Raw genomic sequence first — 24,388 nt, 5'->3', positions numbered from 1 at the left:
TTGCGGGGAAGGTGAAGGGAGCGGGAGGTGAGGAGGGAATGGGAACTGGGATTGATATGTAAAATGAGAAAAGATAGGTTTTTTTTAATAAATAAATTTTAAAAAAAGAGGCAGCTCCCCAAACACCAAATGCCACAGTAAACACCACTTCCTTCCAAGAGAAAGTGGCAATTTTATCATAATATTTGTATATTTGCCCATATAACACAAAAAATATGTTATGTCTTTTATTTGGCCCCCACATTTTGTTTGAAATTTGTGAGTGATAGGGTTTTTTCATATTTGGTTTTAATCTTGTGTCTGTGTGTGGGTAGGTATGTTCATGTGTGTGCCAGAGTCCTCAGAACCCAGAGACACTGGATCTGCCTGAAGCTGGAATTTCACCAAGTTGTGAGCAGCCCAATGTGAATGATGGCAACTAAACTTGGGTCTTCTATAAGAGCAAGGTGTCCTCTTAACAACTTAGCCATCTCTCCAGCACCAGTTAATAAAGTTTTGATTGTTGTATGTCCAATACTCATTTCCCTGTAAGCTCTGTGGCTTTTATTACATAATTTTGTATAGTGCAGTAGTCTTTACAAAATCATGTCATGGTCTAGCAGGCAAGTACTCACACGTGGCAGCTGCCCTCAACTGTTATCACGTAGAAGAATCAGATCCTGTTTAACTATGCTTTGCTTGTCCCGCGCTAACTTCTCGTCCGCAAGAACGACGCGGGGCACTTAGGATTCTTCTGCAGTAAAGCTTTAATGCATCTTGAGAGGGAGACCATCAGCTTCCAAAGCGGAGACCCAGAATGAGGGGAACCCAGCCCTTATAAAGGAAACAGTCCTCGCTTCTGACATGTCACTCTTGGATTGGTCCGCTGCCCATTATCCCAGATGATGCCTCGGAAGTAGGCAGGGACGCAGCGTAGGCAGGGACGCAAAGGCGTGTGCTACATCACCTTGAACTCACAGAGATCTACCTGTCTCTGCCTCCCAGGCATTGGGACTATGTACCACCACACCTTGAGGTCACAGAGGTCAATCTCTACCTTTGTCCCTTGAAGCAATGGAGAAAGTGGTTGCGGCCCTCCACATTTGCTAAGTTAAACAGACACTATCTAGGTCTCTCTAGTTACTAGTTAGTTTGGAATAGGGCTTCAAATGTCCATCTCCACCACTGTATGTAATAGTCTAGGCACCACACTTCGAGAACCACTGCCCAAGTGTTCAAGAACACTCTAGAGTTCACTGTTGCACTCTGTATATTTAAGACCACACCGAAGACTATTATGTAGCAAATGAAGAAGAATAAGGCCAGTCTTAAAATTATAGCATGAAAAATTTTCCATGAGCTGTTGTTGAAATAAAGCCAGGTATAGACATGAAGATATAAACAGTATTTAATGGCTAACCTGTTAGTACATACATATACATGCATATTTTTGTGTATGTGTGTGTATATTCAATGTATCTGTCAAATACAGGAAAATGGTTGTAGTAATCATCTTTTGGAAAAAAATTTAGATTCTGGGTGAAAATGAATGGTTTACATTTTGATTAATCAAAGGTATCAACTTTTATCATCAAAGTTAGCTGTTTTAGAAGTGTGTGTTTTACCAAAAATTCTTCTAAAATCTATATGAAAACAGTTAACTAAGCTTACATGGTGTTGTTTTGTTCTTGTATTGTCAACACTAACAAATTCCATTTCTATTTCCAGCGAAAAATAAAGCTTGTAATTATAGAATTTCAATGACTCCAGTTGTAACAAAATAAAATATTGGCGCCTCTATGCTGTAATCCCCTCATTGTTTATTGTGATCATTTCTCTTTCTCTAATTTGCACCCAGGAAAGCCACGGGGCCCTGCTTCTAGTTTTCTACCTGCGACAACATTTCATTTTGATGAAAACTTTCTCATTATAACTCTTCTATCAGTGGATACTGACTAACTTCACCGGAGCGCAGCCAAATGCTGACCGTAGAATGTAAACTGCCCCTGTTGCTGCTAGCATCATTGCCAAAGAACCAATCACATTTAGTGGGTGATAACCCCAAGTTCAACTATCTGACATCTAAAGTCATCAAATCATAGCCTGACTGGAGCTACAGTTTTTCAGGAGAAATTAAATGTCTCAATGTTTTGGCACTTTTGGCATCCATCTTATTGTAAAATCACACCAATTAGATTTCTTAAGTACCGAAACATATAAAGAAGAAAATACAATTAATCAATTATCCCATCACTCAAACATTAAAAAAAATAAACTAATATACTCAGGGCTAACAAATTCACACTATATAGGAATATATCAAACAGGAATAATTTTCCCTCCTCTCCACCCATTTCTGCCCAACATTGATCTCTCTTTCTGCCACTATCTGCAGGCCTTATTTTAGCTATTTGTTCAAATGTCACCTCAGCCCCCTGGTGCTTTTGGGAAGGGTAGGGTGTTATCTTCTATAACTCACTGTAATACTCGGCTACTCTCCACTTTAATAGACAACCAATCTTGCCACAGGGATTTCAAGTTTCATAATAAAATGGGTTTTTTAATTATTTCTTTTAGTTTTAAGATTATAATATAATTACACCATTTCTTGCTTCCTCTTCCTCCCGTCAAACCTTCTCACATGCCCCTCCTTGTTCTCTTTCAAATTCATGGCCTAATAGAGGGATTTTTCATTTTATTTCACTCTACTATTTTTTCAATGTAATATCCTCAGAGCTAGAATACCCGGCAGTTATCTGTCAAGTGAATGGAATCCCTACCTTATGAACTTTAAAAGGGTGACTGAGGTTGAAGCATTACCTGTAGTTATGATTATAGTTTGTTAGCAAAAATCTAAAAGTACATGATGCATTAGGTACATGATGCATCCTTCTTGGAGCTTCCATCCTTAGTGCCAGATCTGGAATGTGCTCCATTATTCAAGTTTGAGCTTCATTTTCTTTCTAGATGAGAGTTGTGCTGGCTCTTGCTATGATTGCAGAACTAGTATGGTTTTGAAGTCAACACAGAGGCCATCAAAAAGCAGTGTGTAGGCTGGGAAGATGGCTCAGTGGATCAAATACTATCCATACAAGCATGAAGAATTAAGTTGGGAATCCCCAGCACCCATGGAAAAGGCCTGTAATCTCAGTGCAGCAGTCTAGCCAATCAGTGAGAGACACTGTTTTAGAAAGTAAGGAGGAGAACAATCAGTGAAGACATTACACATCAACCTAGCCACAACACTCACAAGTGGACACACATGAGTACATAGGCCCAATGTGCGAATATGAACAAACCGAGAAGTCCTGTCTACCTTCAGGCAATTTCTACCACACTATTTCCCCTGGGTCCTCTATACCTTCCCACCAAAGAATTGAAATGAAGTATACTGCCCTTTCTAATGCTTATGGAACAAACTTAAGAGGGAAAATTGGACAAAACTGACAAAAACTTTTGACCTGTGAATCCTGACCCTAATAGCAATTTCTTTCCTCTCTCGTTTTTGCTGTTTCCCTGTAGCTACAGCATCTATTTATGCCACATAACCTTGAGACTACAATTCAAGGTAATCGTCTCATAGCAAACACTCTGGAAACACCGCTTTGCAGAGGTTTCGCTTATTCAGAAGTTTCCCTGCTTCATATCGACACAAATCCTATTGCTGTTGAAGACATTCTTGAGGAGGGCTCCCACATATTTTCCCTTGGTTTCTGTGTTTAGTCATGCTGCTCAAAGATGGGAGGCCTCAAACCTCTATTGCCAGTGTTCAAAGCCCAGCACACTTAACATTCTCCCTTCTTCCTGTCCAATTTCATGAACATTTATTAACAAAAAGCAAGACAACTCAAACGTTTCTAAATCCAGAACCATTTCGTTCAGTATCCCTTCTGACTCTGGTGAAGGGATTAGCATTATTAAATTATTTAGTTAGGATTCTTCCAGATGCCCTAAGGCAGAAATGACAGTGGCAGATGCAAAGTTCAGTCCCCCACAAAAAGTAATAGGGAAAATTCAAAAGGAGAATCCAAATGGGCTTGAGAATATGTAGGCTGGGGTACAAAGTCAAGCACTGAATAAAAGGTTTGGACTTGTAACTCCTTTCTATAGAGATAAACTTGGGGTTCTCCAATGACTAAGTATATGAGTCTTTGAGCTCTTATAAAAATGTGGTTGTCAGAGGAATCTAAAATGGCTGAAAGACACTTAAGGAAATGTTCAACATCCTTAGTCATCAGAGAAATGCATATCAAAACAACTCTGAGATTCCATCTTACACCTGTAAGAATGGCCAAGATCAAAATCACTGATGACAACTTATGCTGGAGAGGTTGTGGGGAAAAGGGAACACTCCTACATTGCTGGTGGGAATGTAAGCTGGTACAGCACCTTTGGATGTCAGTGTGGTGATTTCTCAGAAAATTAGGAAACAACCTTCCTCAAGACCCAGTAATACCACTTTTGGGTATATATCCAAAGGATGCTCAATTGTGCCACAAGGACATGTGCTCAGCTATTTCATAGCAGCTTTGTTTGTCATAGCCAGAACCTGGAAACAACCTAAATGCTCCTTGCCTGAAGAATGGAAAAGGAAAATGTGGTACATTTACACAATGGAGTACTACACAGCAGAAAAAAATAACGACATCTTGACTTTTGCAGGCAAATGGATGGAGCTAGAAAACATCATTTTGAGTGAGGTAACTCAAACACAGAAAGACAATTATCACAAGTACTCACTCATAAGTGGTTTTTAAACATAAAGCAAAGAAAACCAACCCACAAATCACAATCCCAGAGAACCTAGACAGCAATTAGGACACTAAGAGAGACATACAGAGATCTAATCTTCATGGGAAGTAGAAAAAGACAAGATCTCCTGAGTAAATTGGGAACACGGAGACCTTGGGAGAAGGTTGAAGGGGAGGGGAGAGGCAGGAAGGGGAGCAGAGAAAAATATAGAGCTCAATAAAAATTAAAAAAGTGTGGTTGTTGGTAATATTTGTTGTTAAAGGACTGATGATGTCCATATGATATTCTACTACATTGTTACTTTTCCAATTAATAGAATAACTGGCTTTTGAATGGAGTTGTCGATTATTAATAAAGGCTTTGATTTAGTGCATATTATGACAATTATTTTATTTTCAAAGGCATAGGTGCTACTCTTATATGGCCAAATGAATCCAAATGTAAGTCCGCACTTAAAAGTTATTGGATCTGCCATCCTAGCGAGTAAGGCATGCTTCGTGTTGAATTTCACTTGCCACTACATTCTGCTTATACATTTAGTTATTTCATTTACCCCATGCAAGAGCTTCTAACTCTGTAACTCATTAAGTGAATCTAGCTTATGATTCTAAATTCAGCATAGTCAGTATATTAAATCCATCATAAAAACTATCTCAAGCATTGGATTTGGTCATGATGATGGAACTACTGATGACTAATATTTACTGAGTCTCTGTGATATTCTAAGTCACATGAATAAGTTCTGATTGTTCAAACATCATACATTATCAAAGTATGTACAATCTACAGAATAAGAGAATGTTACTAAACAATGGTATCTTGCAAGACTTAAAGAAAAAGGTGAACCTATTCTATGCTTTCTACTGTACAAAGAAAAGAAATACAGGATTCACAGATGTGCAGAGGAGTTTGGAGAGAGGGGTTATTTATATAAACATCTATACTAATGGGTAGAAGATATAGTTGATAAAAATAAAATCAATTGATTATGACGCAGGAAATCTTAGGACACTTGTTTTCAAAATATAGTCTGCAGACCAGCAACATCAGAATTCTCTGGGCACTTGTTAGAGATGGAAAGAATGAACCCCTGCCCCAGACCCACTCGATCAAGAACACTGGGAATGGGCTTCTGAGTTTCAACCAACTGTTTGTATTACTGAGTCCCACCAGTTTATATCAGAATAACTATTCTTAACTCCAACTGCAAATTAGAATCCTGACCAATGTTCTTGCCCACATCTATTGAAGTGTAATATCTATGATGTTGTCCACTTGTAACTTGGCCATGCAAACCGTAAAGAACTGGTCATGTTTAAGATAACTGAACCACAACTCAGCCCTCCTAGTTTATTCCACTCACTCCACCTCTGTTATCACACATTTGTGATATGATATTTTTTATGAACTTTCTTCAGACTATGGTTTCCAAGATTAACCTTTATATGACCTAAAAAGATATGACTGTGCTATAGGAAAAATATACATTTAGTTGTAATGTATATTTTCAGAGTGAGCGCACTCTGGCTGTGAGCTAGAAGGTGAGCACCAAGATCCTGGTGCCTTGAAAAGTCCAGGACGAACGCTAAAAGAGAATAAGTATTATATCCTGTTCGGTATCAATTCTGGTTATTGGATAACCTCGATAGCATTCTTCTAGAAATGGGGAGGGTGAGTGGCGGCATCAGTTGGGGCATGAAAAATGCTGCAATTACAACGCACTTTTGGTTATGCCTTTTTTGTTGTTGTTATAAAAGGATTTCATTGTCATTACTGCTAAGATTAATAGCAGCTTTTTATTCAAGTTGGCATCTTGCAATAGTTTGGTGAATGTCAACCTTCCCATTTCCAGAAAGTATCTCGTTCTACCAGCTCTGACTCCTGTCGTGGGATTCAGCAAGATGTCTTAGCCATCTGTTGGCTTCCTGCAGGTAACCTCCTGCCACCAGATCTATCGGCCTCGAGCGGACAAGCAGAAAGCAGATTCTGAAATCTGCCCTCCATCTTGCAGCTTTCTCTGATGACCATTCTATTCTATGCCTGACATATCAGCCTTATTCCACAACAAACGCCATCTCTCGCCTTTCCCAGAGTTAGCAACCATCCCCGTTTGTCCAGGACTAAAGAGACGCCTGGAATACAGTAGTTTTTAGTATTAAAACTGGAATGAGCCCTGGCAAATGATAAGAAATTAAAAACACTGCTTTCATCCACTAAGTCTGACCTATTTTGTATTGGCAGAATTTTATGGCACAATCATTCTCAATATTTGGCATCTTTCAAAGTCATTTGGTGATTAAAATCTTACTAAGATTCAAGGGGTTGGTATAAAACCACCAGCATTTATTATTTAATAAAGGAGTCCAAACAATGCCTATTTGTCACAAGTAGTGGTGATGTTGTTGGTCCCCAATAAACACACTTTAAGTCGTTCAGCTTTCTGAAACAGAGAAAATACACATCCCTGCTTCCACCCCAGTATGAAGCTCTATCTGGTCCTTTCATATAAATAAGTGTTGCCCTAGGCAGAAAACAATGACATTAGCATCAGTCCTGGGAATATTAGGCAAATATATATTAATGAAAGACTGTGTGTCCCACTAAAGTCATATCTGTTTATTTGATAACGATTTCATCAATGAAAAGATGACTCCAATTCCCCCAAATGTTATACCAAGGCAAAAAACTCACAGCTTCTTTGTTAGTCTTTTCCAATGTCATCCCTTAAGATTCAAACTCACCAGTACATATGTCTGTTGATGGTAAAGGTATAAAGTGAACAAAGAAAACAGAACTGGGAATCTAGCTTAGTGTTAATGCTCTTCCTTAGCTGCTTGAGGTCCTAGACTCTTTTTTTAATATTTATTTATTTATTATGTATACAATATTCTGTCTGTGTGTACGTCTGCAGGCCAGAAGAGGGCACCAGATCTCATTACAGATGGTTGTGAGCCACCATGTGGTTGCTGGGATTTGAACTCAGGACCTTTGGAAGAGCAGGCAATGCTCTTAGCCACTGAGTCATCTCTCCAGACTGCAACACTGAAAAACAAACACACCCCTTGGGTGGCTAAGAACTTGTTTTCAATTCTGTGACCTTCTTTAGGGTACGTTCCTAGAAGGGCAAGAGTTTCTGTGTCAAGTGATATATTAAGTTGCATCCTAAGAAACTAAACGACAACTGCCTTTTTCAAGGGAGGACACGTGAGGCTGGGGACATGAAGATAAATAGTGAGCCTGACCCTGACTTCCTGCCTTCCACGGTTGTGTTCCAGGATCTTGGTGCTCACCTTCTAGCTCACAGCCAGAGTGCGCTCAGCCAGTGCCCACTCCCACCTTCACTTGAGTCAGACAGACCCTAACAATCATCCCATCGTTTCTATTGCCTACCTGCAGCAAGCCTGCCCGGTCCACTACAACAGAAACAGCGTTCACAGATACCTCACAGACAGCAGACTGAGGCCCTACAGCCACTGCTCCTGAGTCTCACTCAGTAATGGGCTTTTGGGAGACTGTGGGCTTAGCAGTTGCAGATACTCCTGTTTACTCATGAAGACTTCACAGAACATTGTTCTTAGCTGTCTCCTGGGTCAGGCCTCTAAGACAGAGATAATCTTAAAACACCTACAGCAGGTGCTTGCTAGTATACCATCTGTCAATTTTGCAAACTGTTGCAAGTTTGTTCATGACTTAACTTCATCCGTCTCAACAAACTTTTTAAATCTTATTGCAAATTTTTGTGAAATGCTCACTTTCTGGGGAATACACTTTAATATTCTTTATAAGGCATTTTACAGCATCTGTCTATCAAGTAATCTATCTTCAATCCTCTTTGTTCTAAGGGACCAAGAAAGCAGTAGACTTAAACCCAGGGCTTGCAGTGTACAGCGTGCTTAGAGGTGGCAAAAGTAAAGTGCATTCGTTGTCACAGCCCTTCAATGGATGTGGGATCCATAGGACATGGTTCCCATCTAACCTTCTGATACTCAACTACCTTCTGGCTGACCTCACATGCTACAGACTTGCCATATCAAAAGAGAAAGAATTCCACTAGTGGAATTTGTGAAAGTATATACAATGATTATTTGAAGATACCTTGCTAAACTTTCACATGTGCAGCTCATATAATTCTTGTATTTTTTACCCAGTGTTAAACAGTATAGTGTAAAGAAGAAAAGAAGACAATCAATAAACTGGGTTACCTTCCCATACCTGCTATGGTGCTTCATCGTGGCTCTCAATTTGATTGGATCTGGAGTCAACTAAGAGATGTACATCTGTATAGATAAGCTATTCCCTGGTTTGGATTCAGTGAGGAGGGAGAAAGCCCTCCCACAGAGTGGGTGGTACTCTCCAGCAGCAGTCCCATTTACAATGGTCCAAAGGAAAAGCTGTTGCTTTTTACCTGTCCAGCTTCACTCCTTGCTGGTGATGGCACCTACTTTATTGCTGCTGCTCTTGCTACCATCCTTTGCTAACATCAAAACCAAGCTTCTTCAGCCTTTCAACATGAACTGAAGACCAGTGACTCTCTAGGAATCCTCCAGGATTTCACTGTTATCTTGAGATAACTGAAGCATCTAGCCCCAAGAGCTGAGCGGTTCCTGGGTCAATTACCCTGACTAATATACCTGCAATTCGCTAGTGCTGCAGTCTTCAGCAAATTATTTCAACCCTATGACCTTTAGTTTCCTCTGTTGTAAAATGAATGCATGGTATAAAGTTGTACAGCTTTGGTGAAAATTCTACATAATAGATATGCACATAGTAGGCACATTAATAGGTTCCCAGCACAGATGAGCACACAGGGTGACCACTATACCCACTTAGTGTGAGTTTTTCAAGTAGAAATGGAAATGGTTGAACATGGTATTATGTATTAACATTTTTCAGTTACTAGAGAAGGCTCTCGAGATTTATCTTGCCCATTCCCTAACTCCCTCTCAGCAAGGTCAGTGCCCAAGATGAGGTCCTCTCCATCTTTCTCTTGGGCCATGTCAGAAACTCCTAGCTTGTCCAGGCAGCCTGCCTTTCCCCTCTTTGAGGCATTATCTTTAAGAATAAAACTAAGAAAATAAATTGATTTTATTTTTTTTTTACTTCCTAAAGAAAATACACCAATTCCTTATTTTTTAACATAATCTATAAGTCCAGTATCAACTTTTCCCACAAATCGTATTATGCCCTTTGCTCTCTAAAGCACCAAGCAGCCTGGGTTTCAGCATACGTGAGCATTCTCACAGTCCGCTCCTGTACCGTGCACAGCTCAGTACGGTACCTTTCCAACAGTCATCCATCATATATCACTTCTTCTCTGCCTAGAAAACTTTCCTTTCCTTCAAAAGTCTTCTCAACCCTTTTCACCAGAAATTCAATCATGGCTCCGCCAGATTAAATTCCTCCTCTGCAGTAGCTCTCAGAATACATTGACTAAGTCACTATGATGTCCTCTAAATGACCAGGTAACAAGTCTCTCACCCAACTCATCAGAAGCAAGCATTAGTATCTGGCTATGAATTACTTACTCTGATTCATATTTTCTTCTAAGCATTTAATATGTTATTTTACATCCACAGTTCTATAAGATAGTTATATCATCTCCATTTTATTAAAAAAGTAAACTATTAAAGATAGATGGATTAAAGATGTTGAGAAACTTGGCCAAGACTTAAAGCTACTAGTGACCAAGTTAGGATTCAAAATCAAAGTGTCCCACTTGAGAGCACACAGTATCAACTGTCATTATTGTACCATGTTATACATCCCCGTTCAAGCTCAGTACCTGTCAGTGTTATAATGCTACACATAATAAATCACCTTCAAACATACTTTCTTAAAACCATAAACATTATCTCTGGGCCGGGGATTCAGCAACAGCTTTGGGGGGTGGGGAGGTTCTGTCTGAAGGTCTCCTAAGAGACCAGAGTCAAAATGTTCGACTTAGTTGTGGTCACCCGAATGCTGGGACTGAAGTATCTGCATGGTGTTTGAAGTAGACAGAAGGCCTACGGAGCCTCACCCGTGGGCCTCAAGCTGCTTGAGTGCCCTCATGATGTGGTGATCGGCTTCTCCCAGAGTGATAAATCCAAGAGAGCAAGGTTCAAGTTACGACATCTTTTATGGCCCAGCCTCAGAACTCATACTCTGTTACGTTTATAAAATTCCACTGGGTACAAAGCTAAGCTTTAACTCACTGTGGGAAGAGGCTTCAGAGAGCTATAGATACCAAGAAATGAGGACTACTCCAACTCCTAGAATGTTAAGTGGGAACAGGTTCTAGATCATGGCTTCTTAAGCTTTTCTACTCACAACTCCTTTATACCCAAGAAATTTTTATTTGATTTTGTCATATCCATATGTGCGCATATTTCTGTATATAAATCAGGTATTTCCTGATAATAAGTGATGAATTTATTATAAAACAAGTCTTTGGTATACACATATTTTACCATGTATTAAAGATAAAAATGTGCATGCTAATGAGATGGATCTTTTTATATATTTTTACATAAGAATTAAATCTTGAATGAATATTTAATGCTGTGGAATATAAAGTATCTTCAGCATTTTCATAGTTTTCAATTGTTTTTAAATATGTATTTATTTTATGTGTATGTCTTGCACCATATGCACGAAGGTACCTGTGGAGGCCTAAAGAGGCTTGAATTCCCCTGCAGTTGAAGCTAACATACATAACAAATAAATCAAGTACATGTGAGCCACAGGATTTGAATATTGAAAAGTGAACCTGGATCCTCTTCAAGTGAAAAAAGTATTCTTAACTGCTTAGTCATTTCTCCAGTCCCAATATTTACACATATATATGTATGTATATATATATATACATAAATACAGATATATATATATATACATGCTCATCAATGCTGAGACTGCCACTTTGTATAAATATATACTACACAATGTTGGATTATATTCAGAGTCATTTCAAAAATTATTAGGAATTCTACCTTAATCCTAAGCCAAAATTTGTTTGCTGATTTTCTATACAACTCAAGTCAACCATTCACATAGAATGTGTGTATTGTATGCAAGCATTCAAGTGTGTGTGCTCATGTGCTGAAGTGTATGTGGAGGCCAGTTTGTCAATGAGGGTCTTCATGGATTGCTCTTCACTTTATTCTTTGAGAATGACCCTTGGGCTCATCTTAGGGGGCTATCAGTCTCCATCAATCATCTCTAGAAGTGGGGTTATAGATATGTGTCACTGTGCCCAAGTTTTACATGGGTACTAGAGATCCGAAATGAGGTCCTAATGCTTGCACAGGAGGCTTTTCTGATTGATCCATCTTTCCAATCACTCAAAGAGCAATTTTTAAAATCTTTGGATACTAGTCAGACATTATTCATTGCACCATTGGCTTGGTGCTTCAAAAAGCAATGCTTTAAATTGGATCTTACAGAGCACAGAGCAATTCAAAGATATACTAACTTGATATATGCTGAAGAATGCCAACAGGAAAACAGTAAAAATGTTTTCTTTCCATAACTAAACTGTTCTGTTTCTGTAATAGCAATACAACATAGGCAGTACTGTCAAAAACATCTTGGGCTAAATGTCCCTCCACTGAAGAATGGATAAGGGAAATGAGGTACAGTTACACAATGGAGTACTACACAGCAGAAAAAAATGGTATCTTGAAATTTGTGGGCAAATGGATGGATCTAGAAAACATCATATTGAGTGTATAACCCAGACCCAAAAAGACAAATATCATATGTACTCACTCATAAGTGGCTTTTAGATATAAATCAAAGAAAAAACAGCCTACAATTCACAACCCCAGAGAACCAGGAAAACAAATAGGACCCTAAGAGATACATATAATCTACAGGGGAAGTAAAAAACAACAAGATCTCCTGAGTAAATTGGGACCATGGGAGACTGTAGAAGGGGAGGGGAGAGAAAAGGAGGGTAATAGAGAAAAATATAATAGCTCAAAAAAAATAATAAAAAATCTTGGTCTTATTATATACTTGATTTGGAATTTTTTGTCAGTGTTCAGAAATCTACTAGTCCACAGTTTTGAAACATGTTCAGATACACAAGTTGCAGGTAAATTGTGTTCTAGATAATGAGAAATTGGTGTTAATCACTGACATGTCTCCATAGGTCCATGATTTTGGAACACTGTTCCCAAATTCCAGATGTTTGCCTTGTTTCCTCATATCTCCAAATGGAGCATCAAATGAATTCAAGACTTTAATTCCATTAAATCCCAGTACAAGTCATGGGTGAATATCTACTAACTTGGCTTCCATTCTATAGTTTTATGCTGAGCCAACAAAGAATGAGAAATTCTCATAGTCCGAAAGAGTTATGTCCGTAACGGGAAAACAAAGCTGTTTGGTTTCAGGATTAACTCCATGGTTTGCTGCCAGTATAAGCCCAACCTCCAGACAAAGGTTTATTATCTTCTTTAGCACAATATCTGTAATTAAACTGGGGCAACCAAATCTCTTAGATATAACAGTAAAGATAATGAAAGTGTTGGGTTTAGCCCTCAGGCCATGCTTGTTTTCAAGCCAAGGTTGAATTTGCTTAAAATAATTGTTTAATATTTTAGTGGCATTTCAATTGTATTTTAATAAATAAAACTTGCCTGGGGGACGGGAAAGTAAAACAGCTCCACTGGCCAACCTTACCGACCAGGGAGCTATGATATGCACCTTTAATCCCAGTAGCCACACTAGTTTGCCATAGAAACCGGGAGGTGCATGCCTTTAATCCTATTGGTGCATGTCTTTAATCCCAGTACTAGAGAGGATTATAAAATGGGAGAAAACAGCTCTGAGGCACAGTTTCATCTGAGGTTTCCGGAGGCAGGATCGCCATTTTGAACCGAGTTCAAGGTAAGAGCCAGTGGCTGTCTGCTTTGCTTTTTGGATATTCAGGCTGAACTCCAATTTCTCTGAGTATTTAAATCGTGCTTCCATTGGTTTCAGATATACAAACATACAAACCAAATACTGGAATGAGGCATATTACAAATTCACAGTGACATGAACACATATAACAAACTTTATTCTAAAGGCTGATACGTATTCCTAGAAATAAAAATTGGATATGCGCAGCAAGGAGACAGTAAGGACTAGAACGGTTAGCTCTATCATGCCACATAATTATAACCACGAACTCAAGCTCTTCTACTCAGGCTTCTACTTTGCCCCTTTCAAATGTGGGATGATAAGTTTTGCAGTTATTACAAAGTCAGGAGAGCCCAGGCGGAGGTGCTAATGATCTTAGTCCCTTGTTCTCTTTGAACTACCAATTTAAATGTAATTAGGACTGGTGACAGCTCTTTACTACAATGCCCAATACAACATGTATAAATCGCTAAGACTTCACACCACCCTCCACGTCTGAAGACGGGGGTACTTAGCTTGACAAGGGCAGAAAATAAGCTTTAACCACTCTGCAAAAATAACTGAACATCAAAAGATGGCCCCAACCTCATGGTTCTGAGCAAAACCACGGGAAAGAATAATAAGTCTATAGGTTTTCCTATTTTCTACCCAAATCTTTACTGCATACAGCAGCAGACTTGGTGGCATAAATCAGAAAATGATAATGAGGCATGAAGAAAATTCTCATAAATCACGTTACTAAGTATAGTTACATTGTAGATGTGGAACCCAATTAAACAGATGGCCACATGCTGTCAGAATTAGCCCCTAATCAATAAAGATGTTCATTTTAGGAAATCACCTCAATTTTTCACTTCTTCAGTGAAGCACAGAGGAGGCAGTTGGGAGGAGATGGGGGAGTCCCAGGAAAGTCAGTGGGGAAATGTGTAAGGAGAAATTCCACCTGTCTTAATTTGTAGTCCAGAAAATCAGAAATGAAGGAGGGTGGGGGAAAGTCACCCAAAGGATTCCTTGTCATCTTGCCTGGTAATGTAATTTACAATGAGAGCAGGCACTGGTCATTAGGAAAATAGAAACAGCTTGAATCTCTTAATTAAAATACTGCTTCAAATTGTTCATTTTAAAACCCCTCTGCCCATGAGCTTTCTTGAACCCATTGGGTTACCCTGAAATGGCTACTTTCTCAGGAAAATTCTGATGGGGTCAGCCCTTCCTAGACAAGACAAAGGCAGTGGGAAAGCCTGGAGACAAAACTACTTTAGATGCACTTAACTCCCCAAAGGAGCAGTAAGCCTTTAGTGACATTCGAGAGAAATGGAAACACCAGTGAAGGGACAATCTCATCATCCTCTGCTTGCGTAAGAGCTGACCTATTACACTCACTAGACTGGTAACAATTAAGTCTGTAAAGACCAAAGGTTGGTGAAAGTGGGGAGCAAAAGGAATACTGTTGAAATTTAGAATGCCCACTTTTAAAAGCATCTGGCAATACCTGGTTGAGAACTTGCAGACTCTTTCTGCCAGGAGTTCTACCCCAAGGAATATCACCCTGACTGACTTCAGAAGACAACGCACAGGAATAGCAAAGAAACACCATTCCAAGGAGTGACTATTTGCAAGGGTGCAGGCTAGAGAGGGTGTCAGCAGCAGAAGAGATAATCTGAGTGCATGTATGGTCAGACAAACGAATACTATACAGCAATATGTAGTGAAATCGGGAAAAATACTGCCACACACTCCATGCATAACCCAAAAAAGAATGGGGCTGGAGAGACAGCTCAGTAGTTAAGAGCACTGACTGCTCTTTCAGAGGATCCAGGTTAGATACCCAGCACCCAAATGGCAGTTCACAACTTTGTGTAACTCTAATACTAGGGAATGTGATGGCCTTTTCTGGCCCTTGCAGGTGCCAAACAAACATATGGGGCACAGACACACATGTAGTCTGACACCTACTTAATATACTGATTGGAAAGCCACAATTTCTGAAGATTATTTACGGTATAATAAACTTTTATTATGTTGAAAACAATATCATTTAGGGGTACCTACATAAATTGCTACCATTTTAGTATTTTTTTCTGGTTTATTTTTTTAATTTATTTATTTATTAAAAATTTCCACCTTCTAGGTAGGAAATAGTCAAGAGTCCCAGGTAACCTTGGGTGCATGGGGGGGGGTGGTGGGAGGGTTGTTGGAAGGGGAGAGGGTTAGAGAGAAGGGAGTAGGGGAGGAATGGAGAAAGCTCGGTTGACCGGGATGGGGGGAAGGGAGGAAGGATGAATGTGGGATCAGGGAAGAATATATTTCAACTAAGGGAGTCATATTAGAGTTTACAGGAAACTTGATTATATATGGGATCCCAGGTCCAAGGAGAGATCCCCAGATTGTTCTCTGGACAGAGGAGGGTTACCTGAACCAGCCTTGGCCCGTGACCATACTGATGAATATTTTGCTTATCACCATAGATCCCTCACCTGGCGTTGGATGACGATACAGATGGAGGCCCGCGTTGGAGCACCGAACTGAGCCCCCCAAGTTCCAAACGAGGAGCAAAAGGAGGAAGAAAATGACGAAGGACTGCGAGGGATACTATCACCCACTGATACAAGGGGTCGGATCTAATGAGAGTTTACCAAGGCCAGATGGACCGTGACTGAACGAGCATGTGATCCAACCAGATTCTCTGAATGTGGTTGGATTTTCTGAATGTGGCTGGCCTGCAGTCTTTCCGAGAAGCCATTGACAATGACACTGGGACTGGTTTCCTCTTCATATACTGGATTTTTGGGATCCAGTCTGTTTGGATGCTCACCTTCCTGGACCTGGAGTGAGGGGGGAGGAACTTGGACTTCCCACAGGGCAGGAGACCCTGACTTCCCTTGGGGACAAAGAGGGAGGAGGAGAGGGAGGGGGGGAGTGGGAGGGCGTTGGGAGGAGGGGCGTAAATGGAAACTTTTTATAATTTAATAAAATTACTAAAGGAAAAAAAAATTTGAAATACAATATGAACAATAAAAAAAAAAAATTTCCACCTTCTCCCCGTCTCCCTTTTACCTCCCCCTCCCCATCTCCCCCTCCCTCTCTAGTCCTAAGAGCAGTCAGGGTTCCCTGCCTCGTGGGAAGTCCACGGTCCTCCCCCCTCCATCCAAGTCTATAAAGGTGAGCATCCAAACAAACCAGGCTCCCACAAAGTCAGTCCATGTAGTAGAATCAAAACCCAGTGCCATTGTCCTTGGCTTCTCAGTCAGCCTTCATTGCCAGTCACATTGAGAGTGTCCAGTTTGATCACATGCTCCATCAGTCCCAGTCCAGCTGGCCTTGGTGGGCTCCCATTAGATCAGTCCCACCGTCTCGGTGGGTGGACGCACCCCTCGTGGTCCTGACTTCCTTGCTCATGTTCTCCCTCCTTCTGCTCCTCATTTGGACCTTGGGAGCTCAGTCCAGTGCTCCAATGTGGGTCTCTGTCTCTATCTCCATCCACCGCTGGATGAAGGTTCATATTCCATTTTAGTATTTAGAAGATAAATATGGCCCAGCACAGTGGTGTATGCTTTTATGCCAGTACTTGAGGGAGGGGGAATCTCTGTGAGTTTCAGGCCAGCATGGTCTACATAGCAAGTTCCATGGCAGCCGGAGTTATATGTGAGACATCCCCAAAGAAAGAGAAACATAAAATGCAGCACATTGATTACCTCTGTGGTGACGAGGAGAGTAGGTCAGGGAGGCAGACTGGCAGCTCAGGTGACGCTGGCAAGTTTTCAGCTCTTCACCGAGTCACACTTTAATTGGAACTTGTTGATTTTCCATCCTCCCAGATGCTTTCTAACTTAACATGGGCCAGCATGCTACACAGATTCTCTTGAATGCAGCAAATATTGCATAGTAAAAGATGTCCTATTAAACTTTAATGTCACTTCAGAACCCCGAAGACAGACTTGGAGGAAGTCCCTCGATCTCATCGTCCCTCTTTCCAATGTGGCCGTATTAAACAGATTTTCTTCTGCTTACCACTGTTAATTTGGTTCTTTCAGTAGACTTGTGAACTAGTGGCTGAATCTGGCTTAGGGCACAGGTTATGAAACCCCAAGTTCATTGATAATATAGTAACCACAAAGGGACAAAAGACACATTTGGGGGATATCTGCCACCCACAGTAAGCTGACCCAAAAAGGAGAGGAAAGAAGAAAGATCCCAGCCATGACTGGAGTCATTTTACTCTGAGGACATTTTTCCATCTTTCCGCCTCGGCTGGCATCAGCTGCCCTTTACTTCTACTTGGTCAAGCAGAAAAATGAGTATTTGGACATTGTTTTGGATTCTCAAAGAAGTTTGACCCTTGTAGCTATGAGGAAGGTGGGAGGAGAGAGAGAGAGACAGACTGACACACACACAGAGAGAGAGAGAGAGAGACAGAGACAGAGACAGACAGAGACAGAGAGAGACAGAGAGACAGAGAGAGAACTCTAACGATATTTTTGAGGTGCTAGGATGTTACTGACAGGTAGTACAGAATAGACTTCAGGATTCCTCCAAAGCTGTTCTGCCAGAAGAACAACATTCATCCTTTAAGCTCAACACACTTCTTTCTGAAGTCTTCCTGACCAGGATGGCCTGGCTTGTTCCTCTCTAAGACAAGACACCTGTGCCAACCTTGCCTCTGCTTTCCCAACCATATCAAGATACCAGACCCCTCCAAACTGATATAGAGATGACTTCAAGTGAAAAGATGGGCTGCAGGAGAAAGAATTGTACCTGAGCTTCCCTTGTCTGCTAAGAATGAAAAGCAGGACACCACAAAACGCCTTGGCAATGTAGTCTTAAGGTTAAACCAGAACAATCAGAAAAATGATTGGAAAAATAAGGTGCCGGACATCTTTGCCCTTCCTACAGTAACCATACAAACTTTACCGCCAACTCATCTGGGACAACTGCTCATGCAATAGAATGTTCTTCTATTAAAATGTTCTGTTAAAATAAACAATCTGGATCAGTGAACTGGCTCAGTAGATAAAGGGGTTTGCTGCCAAACCTCATAACCTGAGTTCAGCCCCCAAATCCCACAACGTAGTAGAAGGAGGGAACTGCTTCCAGAAGCTGTCCTCACACTTCTGAACATATTCCATGGCACGCCCCACCACACACAGAAATAAAAAAATAGTGCTAAAACTAATAAAAATGAATAGTCTAATCAGTATTCTATTTCTCAATGGACATTTTATACATAGTGTAATTAGATAAGTGCTATAAATTTTAATTGTAATTGATAGCTCAATATCTTAATTCTCCATGTAACATATGCAGCTTGGTACTCAACTTGGAACTTTGAACCCTAAGAAAGCAACAGTATTTTCAGCATAATTAATATTTACATACTAAGGAGTGACACTCAAAATATTGAAAAACTTCTTTGGTTATATTAATTAATGTAGAAATCAAAATTTAACACCATCTGCTTGGTTTCCGTCTGTCGGACTCTAAGACAGTGCTACAAATTACCATTCTCAACAGTAGATGCAGGAGGGCGACTCTAGTAGCAAACTCAATGCTCCAAGGGCATGTGAGGCTACAGAGTCCTATAAGGTACAGGTCTAACTTGGATGACCTATGACATTTGGAGCTGACTGGACATAGGACAGGCCTGATACCTCATTGAGAAGAGATCTTTCACTTGAGGAAATTTCTAGGGGAAGAAAATGTCAATGTCTTAAGAGAAGTGTATGTGTCCCCTATGTTCTAGAAGCAGAAAGGAAGCCAGTGTGGCTAGACAGGTAAAGAGATGGAAGTGGAGTTAGTAAAGGTGGAGAAACAGCAAACGCCAGGCTGGCAATGTAGCTCAACAGGCATTATACTTGCCTAGCATGCACTAGGCCTTGGGTTCAAGTCCTAGCACCTCATATGCCTCCTGTGAGGACACATGTGCAACACCAGCACTTGGGAGGTGGGGCAGAAGCATCAGAAGTTCAAGGTCAATCCTTACCTACACAGGTTGTTTGAGACTAGCCTGGGACACACGAGACCCTATCAAGCAGGAAAAAGGCAGACTTCTAGGTCATTGCAAGTAATCATTTTTAAGCTCAGTAAGATAAGATATGGATAAAAGTATTTGCAGACCGGGTGACATGATATAACCAACCATGAAGAGAACAGTCCAGAGGAGGGGAGGACAGAAGCGGGAAGGCCAAGGGAGAAGGCTCTTCTTATCATCCAGCAAGGAAACAGTGAATTTCATAAATCCCACATCCTGGGTTTTACCAATGTAGAAATGCACAGGTATCATCACTAGAAGAGTGAGCAAAGATGGAGAATGAAGGCAAACAGAATAGGAACCAGGACTGAGCACTAGGGTGTCATTATGGAGAGATGAAGGACATAAGGAAAACCAAAAGGAGTTTGACTTGGAGCAGTCAGTTCTCCCCACAAAAGCTCACACCACCAGCCTGAATTTGATGTCTTCCTTCTTCCTGAATAACTTTTACTACAAATGGATATGATTGTAAACAACATACAGGATTATTCTGCATGATTCTTGGCTTTATTAATGAAGTATCATACTCCATATATTTTCTCCAGTTACTGATTTGCTATACAACCTAATTAGTGAAATTCATCTGCTAATAGGCATCACAGCAGGCCATCCAACTTTCACTTTTGCATGCTATTCCCTTGCATGAATGTGCCACATTAGTTCATTTCCATACGCAAAGACACAGAAGCGATTTCCCTTTCCTGCTGCCATCAGTTACCCTGCCACAAATATTCTCACATGGGCTTCCTTTTCCCTTGCTTTGGGTTATGTGGGGAAGGTTTCTCAACCTTTAGCATTCAGTAGAAATAGTTCGAAATTTTATTAAAACCAGTTTCTAAACCTCACATCCAAAGATTTTGTATAAGCCAGAGTCTGAGAAGTTGCATTTCAGAAAAGCTCCCCCAGGGTGCTTTTGTTCATGGTCCAAAAATGACAGTAAGAATCAATATACTGGAATAGATCAGGCATGAAGATGACGGTCACAGATGTGCTGGCACCTCCCCGGCTTTCCTACACATTGTCAACTTGCCTTGCAATGTGGGTGACCTAATTTATGTTTACATCAGTGGCAGGATCTTTAATACCAATTCTGAATGCTGTCAGATTTTTAATTTTTGCCATACTAGACTTCAATAATTTAAAAACTGAATCGCAGAATTTGTTCAAGTTTTAGTTCTGACGTTGTGATAAAACACTATTATCAAAAGCAACTTTGAGGAGGATGCTTGGCTTACAATTCCAGACCATGATCCATCATTGAGGGAAAACAAGACAGGAACTTGAAGGTAGGTCAGATTGTCATTCCACACAGCATTACCTCTGACAGAGGAGCTCACTTCACAGCTAACGAAATACAGCAGACACCATGGAAGGTGCTGCTTGCCAGCTGACTTAAAAGAAGACTTACAGCAAGCTTAAAGACTGATAACATTCTTATGGTGCTCAGGACCTCCTGACTAGGGATGGTGCTACTCAAAGTGGGCTGCCCAGCTCCCACACACACACACACATGTGGAGTGTGTGTGTGTGTGCGTGTGTGTGTGCGTGTGTGTGTGTGTGTAAATAATCAAGACAATCGCCTGCAGGCCAATCTGATCTAAGAGATTTCTTAATGGAGGCTATCATCTTAGATGCCTGTAAGCTTTGCCAAGTTGACACTTAAAACTATCTGGGACAGCATATATAATCATCCAACACACAGAAATAGATACCCTAAAGACATTACATTCTAGAGCTAATCAGAATACATTCAAGCTTCTTTATTCCATAGAAATTGCTCCCAGTTAACTGCCATTTTCCCTATCAAGCAAGGATGGGGTGGACAAGACCATCAAAATAGTTGTGAAAAGAAAAAGAATGTGTGCTCCTTTTAATGAAAAACTTCACTGCAGTTCTGTTTATTATAGTTTGAAAAGCCAATGACGTTATGAAATTTTTATGGACTACTAAGGAGAAAGGAAGTGAATGACCTATACAATGAAAACACTGAAAAAAGTGAAGAAAACACTAGGAGATGGGAAAATATTCAATTATTGGAAAAATTAATATTGTGAAGATGGCCAGCCTGTCAAAAGCAAACTACACGGTAAAAGCAACCCCCATCGAGAATCTGGTACTCACGTATCTGGTTGGTGGATGCACTGTAAAAGGCATTGACTGTTGTTGGATTTGTAAACCACCTGCAGAAAGACAAATGCCACAGGTAGCCGTCAGTATCCAGATAGGAAAACAGTAAACATAAAACAACACAATATTGGTGCAAGGAAAAATTATTTGTCTCATTTATGACCCCTACTGTGTTGAATGAACAATTTTATCAGAAAGCGAGCACAGTTTGGCAAGAATATATTAGCAGGGCTGGAGAAATTGCTCAGTGGCTAAACACACTGGCTGCTCTTCCAGAGGGCCCAGGTTCAATTCCCTGTATCCACATGGAAGTTAACAACTGTCTGTAACTGCAGTTCTAGGGAATCTATGGTGCACAGACATACAGACATTCATCCAGGCCACACACACACACACACACACACACACACACACACACATATATATATATATATACATATAATAAAAATAAATATTTCTCTTTAAAAAAGAATACTAGCAAGCCTGGATTTTCACTGACAACAAAAACTATTTATTTATTTATTTATTTATTTATTTATTTTAAAATGCACCATGAGTGCATCTGAAAATCCTGTAACAAAAAGTTTACAATCAGAGGTGCTCCCTCTAAAAATGGAAACACACAGCAGCAAGCTGATGCTTGTCAGGTTCTGTTCAGATGATCAAGGCAACAACCTTTCTGGCCTATATCGCCCCTGACCTGCTATGAAACTGTTGCTACCAGAGGGTCCGTCTGCTCCCATGAAAAGCTTACTGGTTTAAGTTGCAAGTGCCTGAACTATCTCTATAACCAGCTGAGTTTTGAGAAATCCATCGCCAATCTTTCTGGGGTTTGCTTTCAGTTGTAATGTGAAGGTGTTGCACTGGTAGGATGGTTCAGCAGATAAAGTGCTTGCCCTGCGATCCTGAAGGACTGAGTCTTATCCTTGGAACCATGGTAGAAGGAGAAAACCCACTCCTGAAAGTTATCCTCTGACCTCCACATGGGCGTCATGGCATGTGCACACCTGTACTTACAAACCCATCCTTACACAGGTGCACAAACACACACCCACACCCATGCACATGTACATAATAATCATTGTAATAACAATACCAACATAAAGAGAAAGGTATTGTATTAGACATTAGGATTCCTTATAGCTATGAACTGTCTATGTCTTTATATTAAATGCATACGTTACTTAGAGCAGAATGTAGCACTTTCTTTGGTAAAAAATTAGAATGTAAACACTTCAGACTTTACAGATGAAGAAGCAAAACTAAAGATAGTATACAGATATGAAATACTGAACTTTCCACAATGATTAATAAAATTAAAATATAGGAATAAGTATCATCTTTATTCATCAAAATGACAGAATTCTTTTGAGGTGGAGTATTATTTTAATTAACAGTGGTTAAACTTATAGTTTATCAACATCAGACAAATTACAATTTTTTATCTCTAAATACCATTCTTGGTTCATGGGCTATATGAAACATCCAGGTGGTATTTAGCTCAGTCAGTGCCTTTTATAATTAAACATGGGCAATGCCTTTTAAGCTGAATTGCTTAAAAATAAACTTGGACAGCGCTGAGTGTTTAGCTTAGTTGTACATGACATGCTTAGCATTCATGAGCTCTGGGTTCATTCCCCAGCATGAAAAGAGAAACATAAATCCCTTTTCGAACAAAGTTCTTATTCTTCTATGCCTAATAGAAAAACATCAGAGCAGTAAATTAATGTATAACAGTCTAAAAAACCTTGTAGGTACTCAACTCTTGATTCTTATTGGTCCTCTCTTATCTTCTTCCTTGTAGAAAAGCCTATGACTGTGGCATCCAGTCATCGTGATTATTAGCTAGCAGACACTAAGCATTTTGCTAGGTTCTAACTTTATCATTATAGCCCATCTGCAGGTGAGCACAATGAAATTGAGAAACATTGCACACCTGTGCAAAGACTGGCCTTTCAGATTTGAAAGTAGTTCTATTAGGCCTTGCATTATTCTAGAGACAGTAACAGAAATCAAAAGAGTATCTTGTCTTTTGTCCAATCAACTTAAGATAAGTGGTTCAATTAGACCCTGGTGTTTATCAACAAAAAGTTACTGACTGGTCTATTTTCTTGAGGAAACAAATAGAAGAGAAAGTATCTTTGTTGACCCCAACTTTCTGTCTGTAGTGAGTAGAATTATGGCCACATCCTAATCCCTGGGATCCTGCCATTGCACAGCAAAAAGAACTTTGCAGATGTAGTTAAGGTTAAGGATCTTAAAATAGGGATTATTTTACCTGGATTATCCAGGTAGGTTTATCTAATTCCATCAGCCCTCAAGAGCAGGCAACTTTTTCCAGCTAGAATCAAGTAGATTCAACAGAGGATTGGAAGTCAGAAAAGATACTTGCACACAGGAAGTCAGGCAGATGGGAAGGGTGAGAAGAATTTCACACACTGCTACTGGCTCTTAGAAGAGACTATATTCAAAGAATTCAGACCTTCAGGACTGCAATCACAGGAAGTGGACTCAGCCATAATATATACGTGTGATAATAGCAATAATGTATGTTCCTACAGACTCCCCCTTCTCTTCCCCTCATTTCTCACTCTGCCTGTTCACATAAAAGTAAAC

At 40.1% G+C, this 24,388-nt stretch overlaps 1 protein-coding gene across 1 annotated transcript in view; it reads right to left on the bottom strand.

Annotated features, from left to right (window-relative positions):
- Positions 1-24,388, bottom strand: part of Phex (phosphate regulating endopeptidase X-linked) — a 201,294-nt gene that overhangs the window by 27,431 nt on the left and 149,475 nt on the right. The window contains exon 15 of the mRNA XM_048440730.3: positions 21,767-21,825. Coding sequence (XP_048296687.1) covers positions 21,767-21,825 — 59 coding nt within the window. The remainder of the gene's footprint in view (positions 1-21,766; positions 21,826-24,388) is intronic.

This window comes from Myodes glareolus, chromosome X (genome assembly GCF_982192425.1).
Source record: "Myodes glareolus chromosome X, mMyoGla1.1, whole genome shotgun sequence".
NCBI classification, from domain to species: domain Eukaryota; kingdom Metazoa; phylum Chordata; class Mammalia; order Rodentia; family Cricetidae; genus Myodes; species Myodes glareolus.
This window is presented reverse-complemented; position numbering and strand designations above follow the sequence as displayed.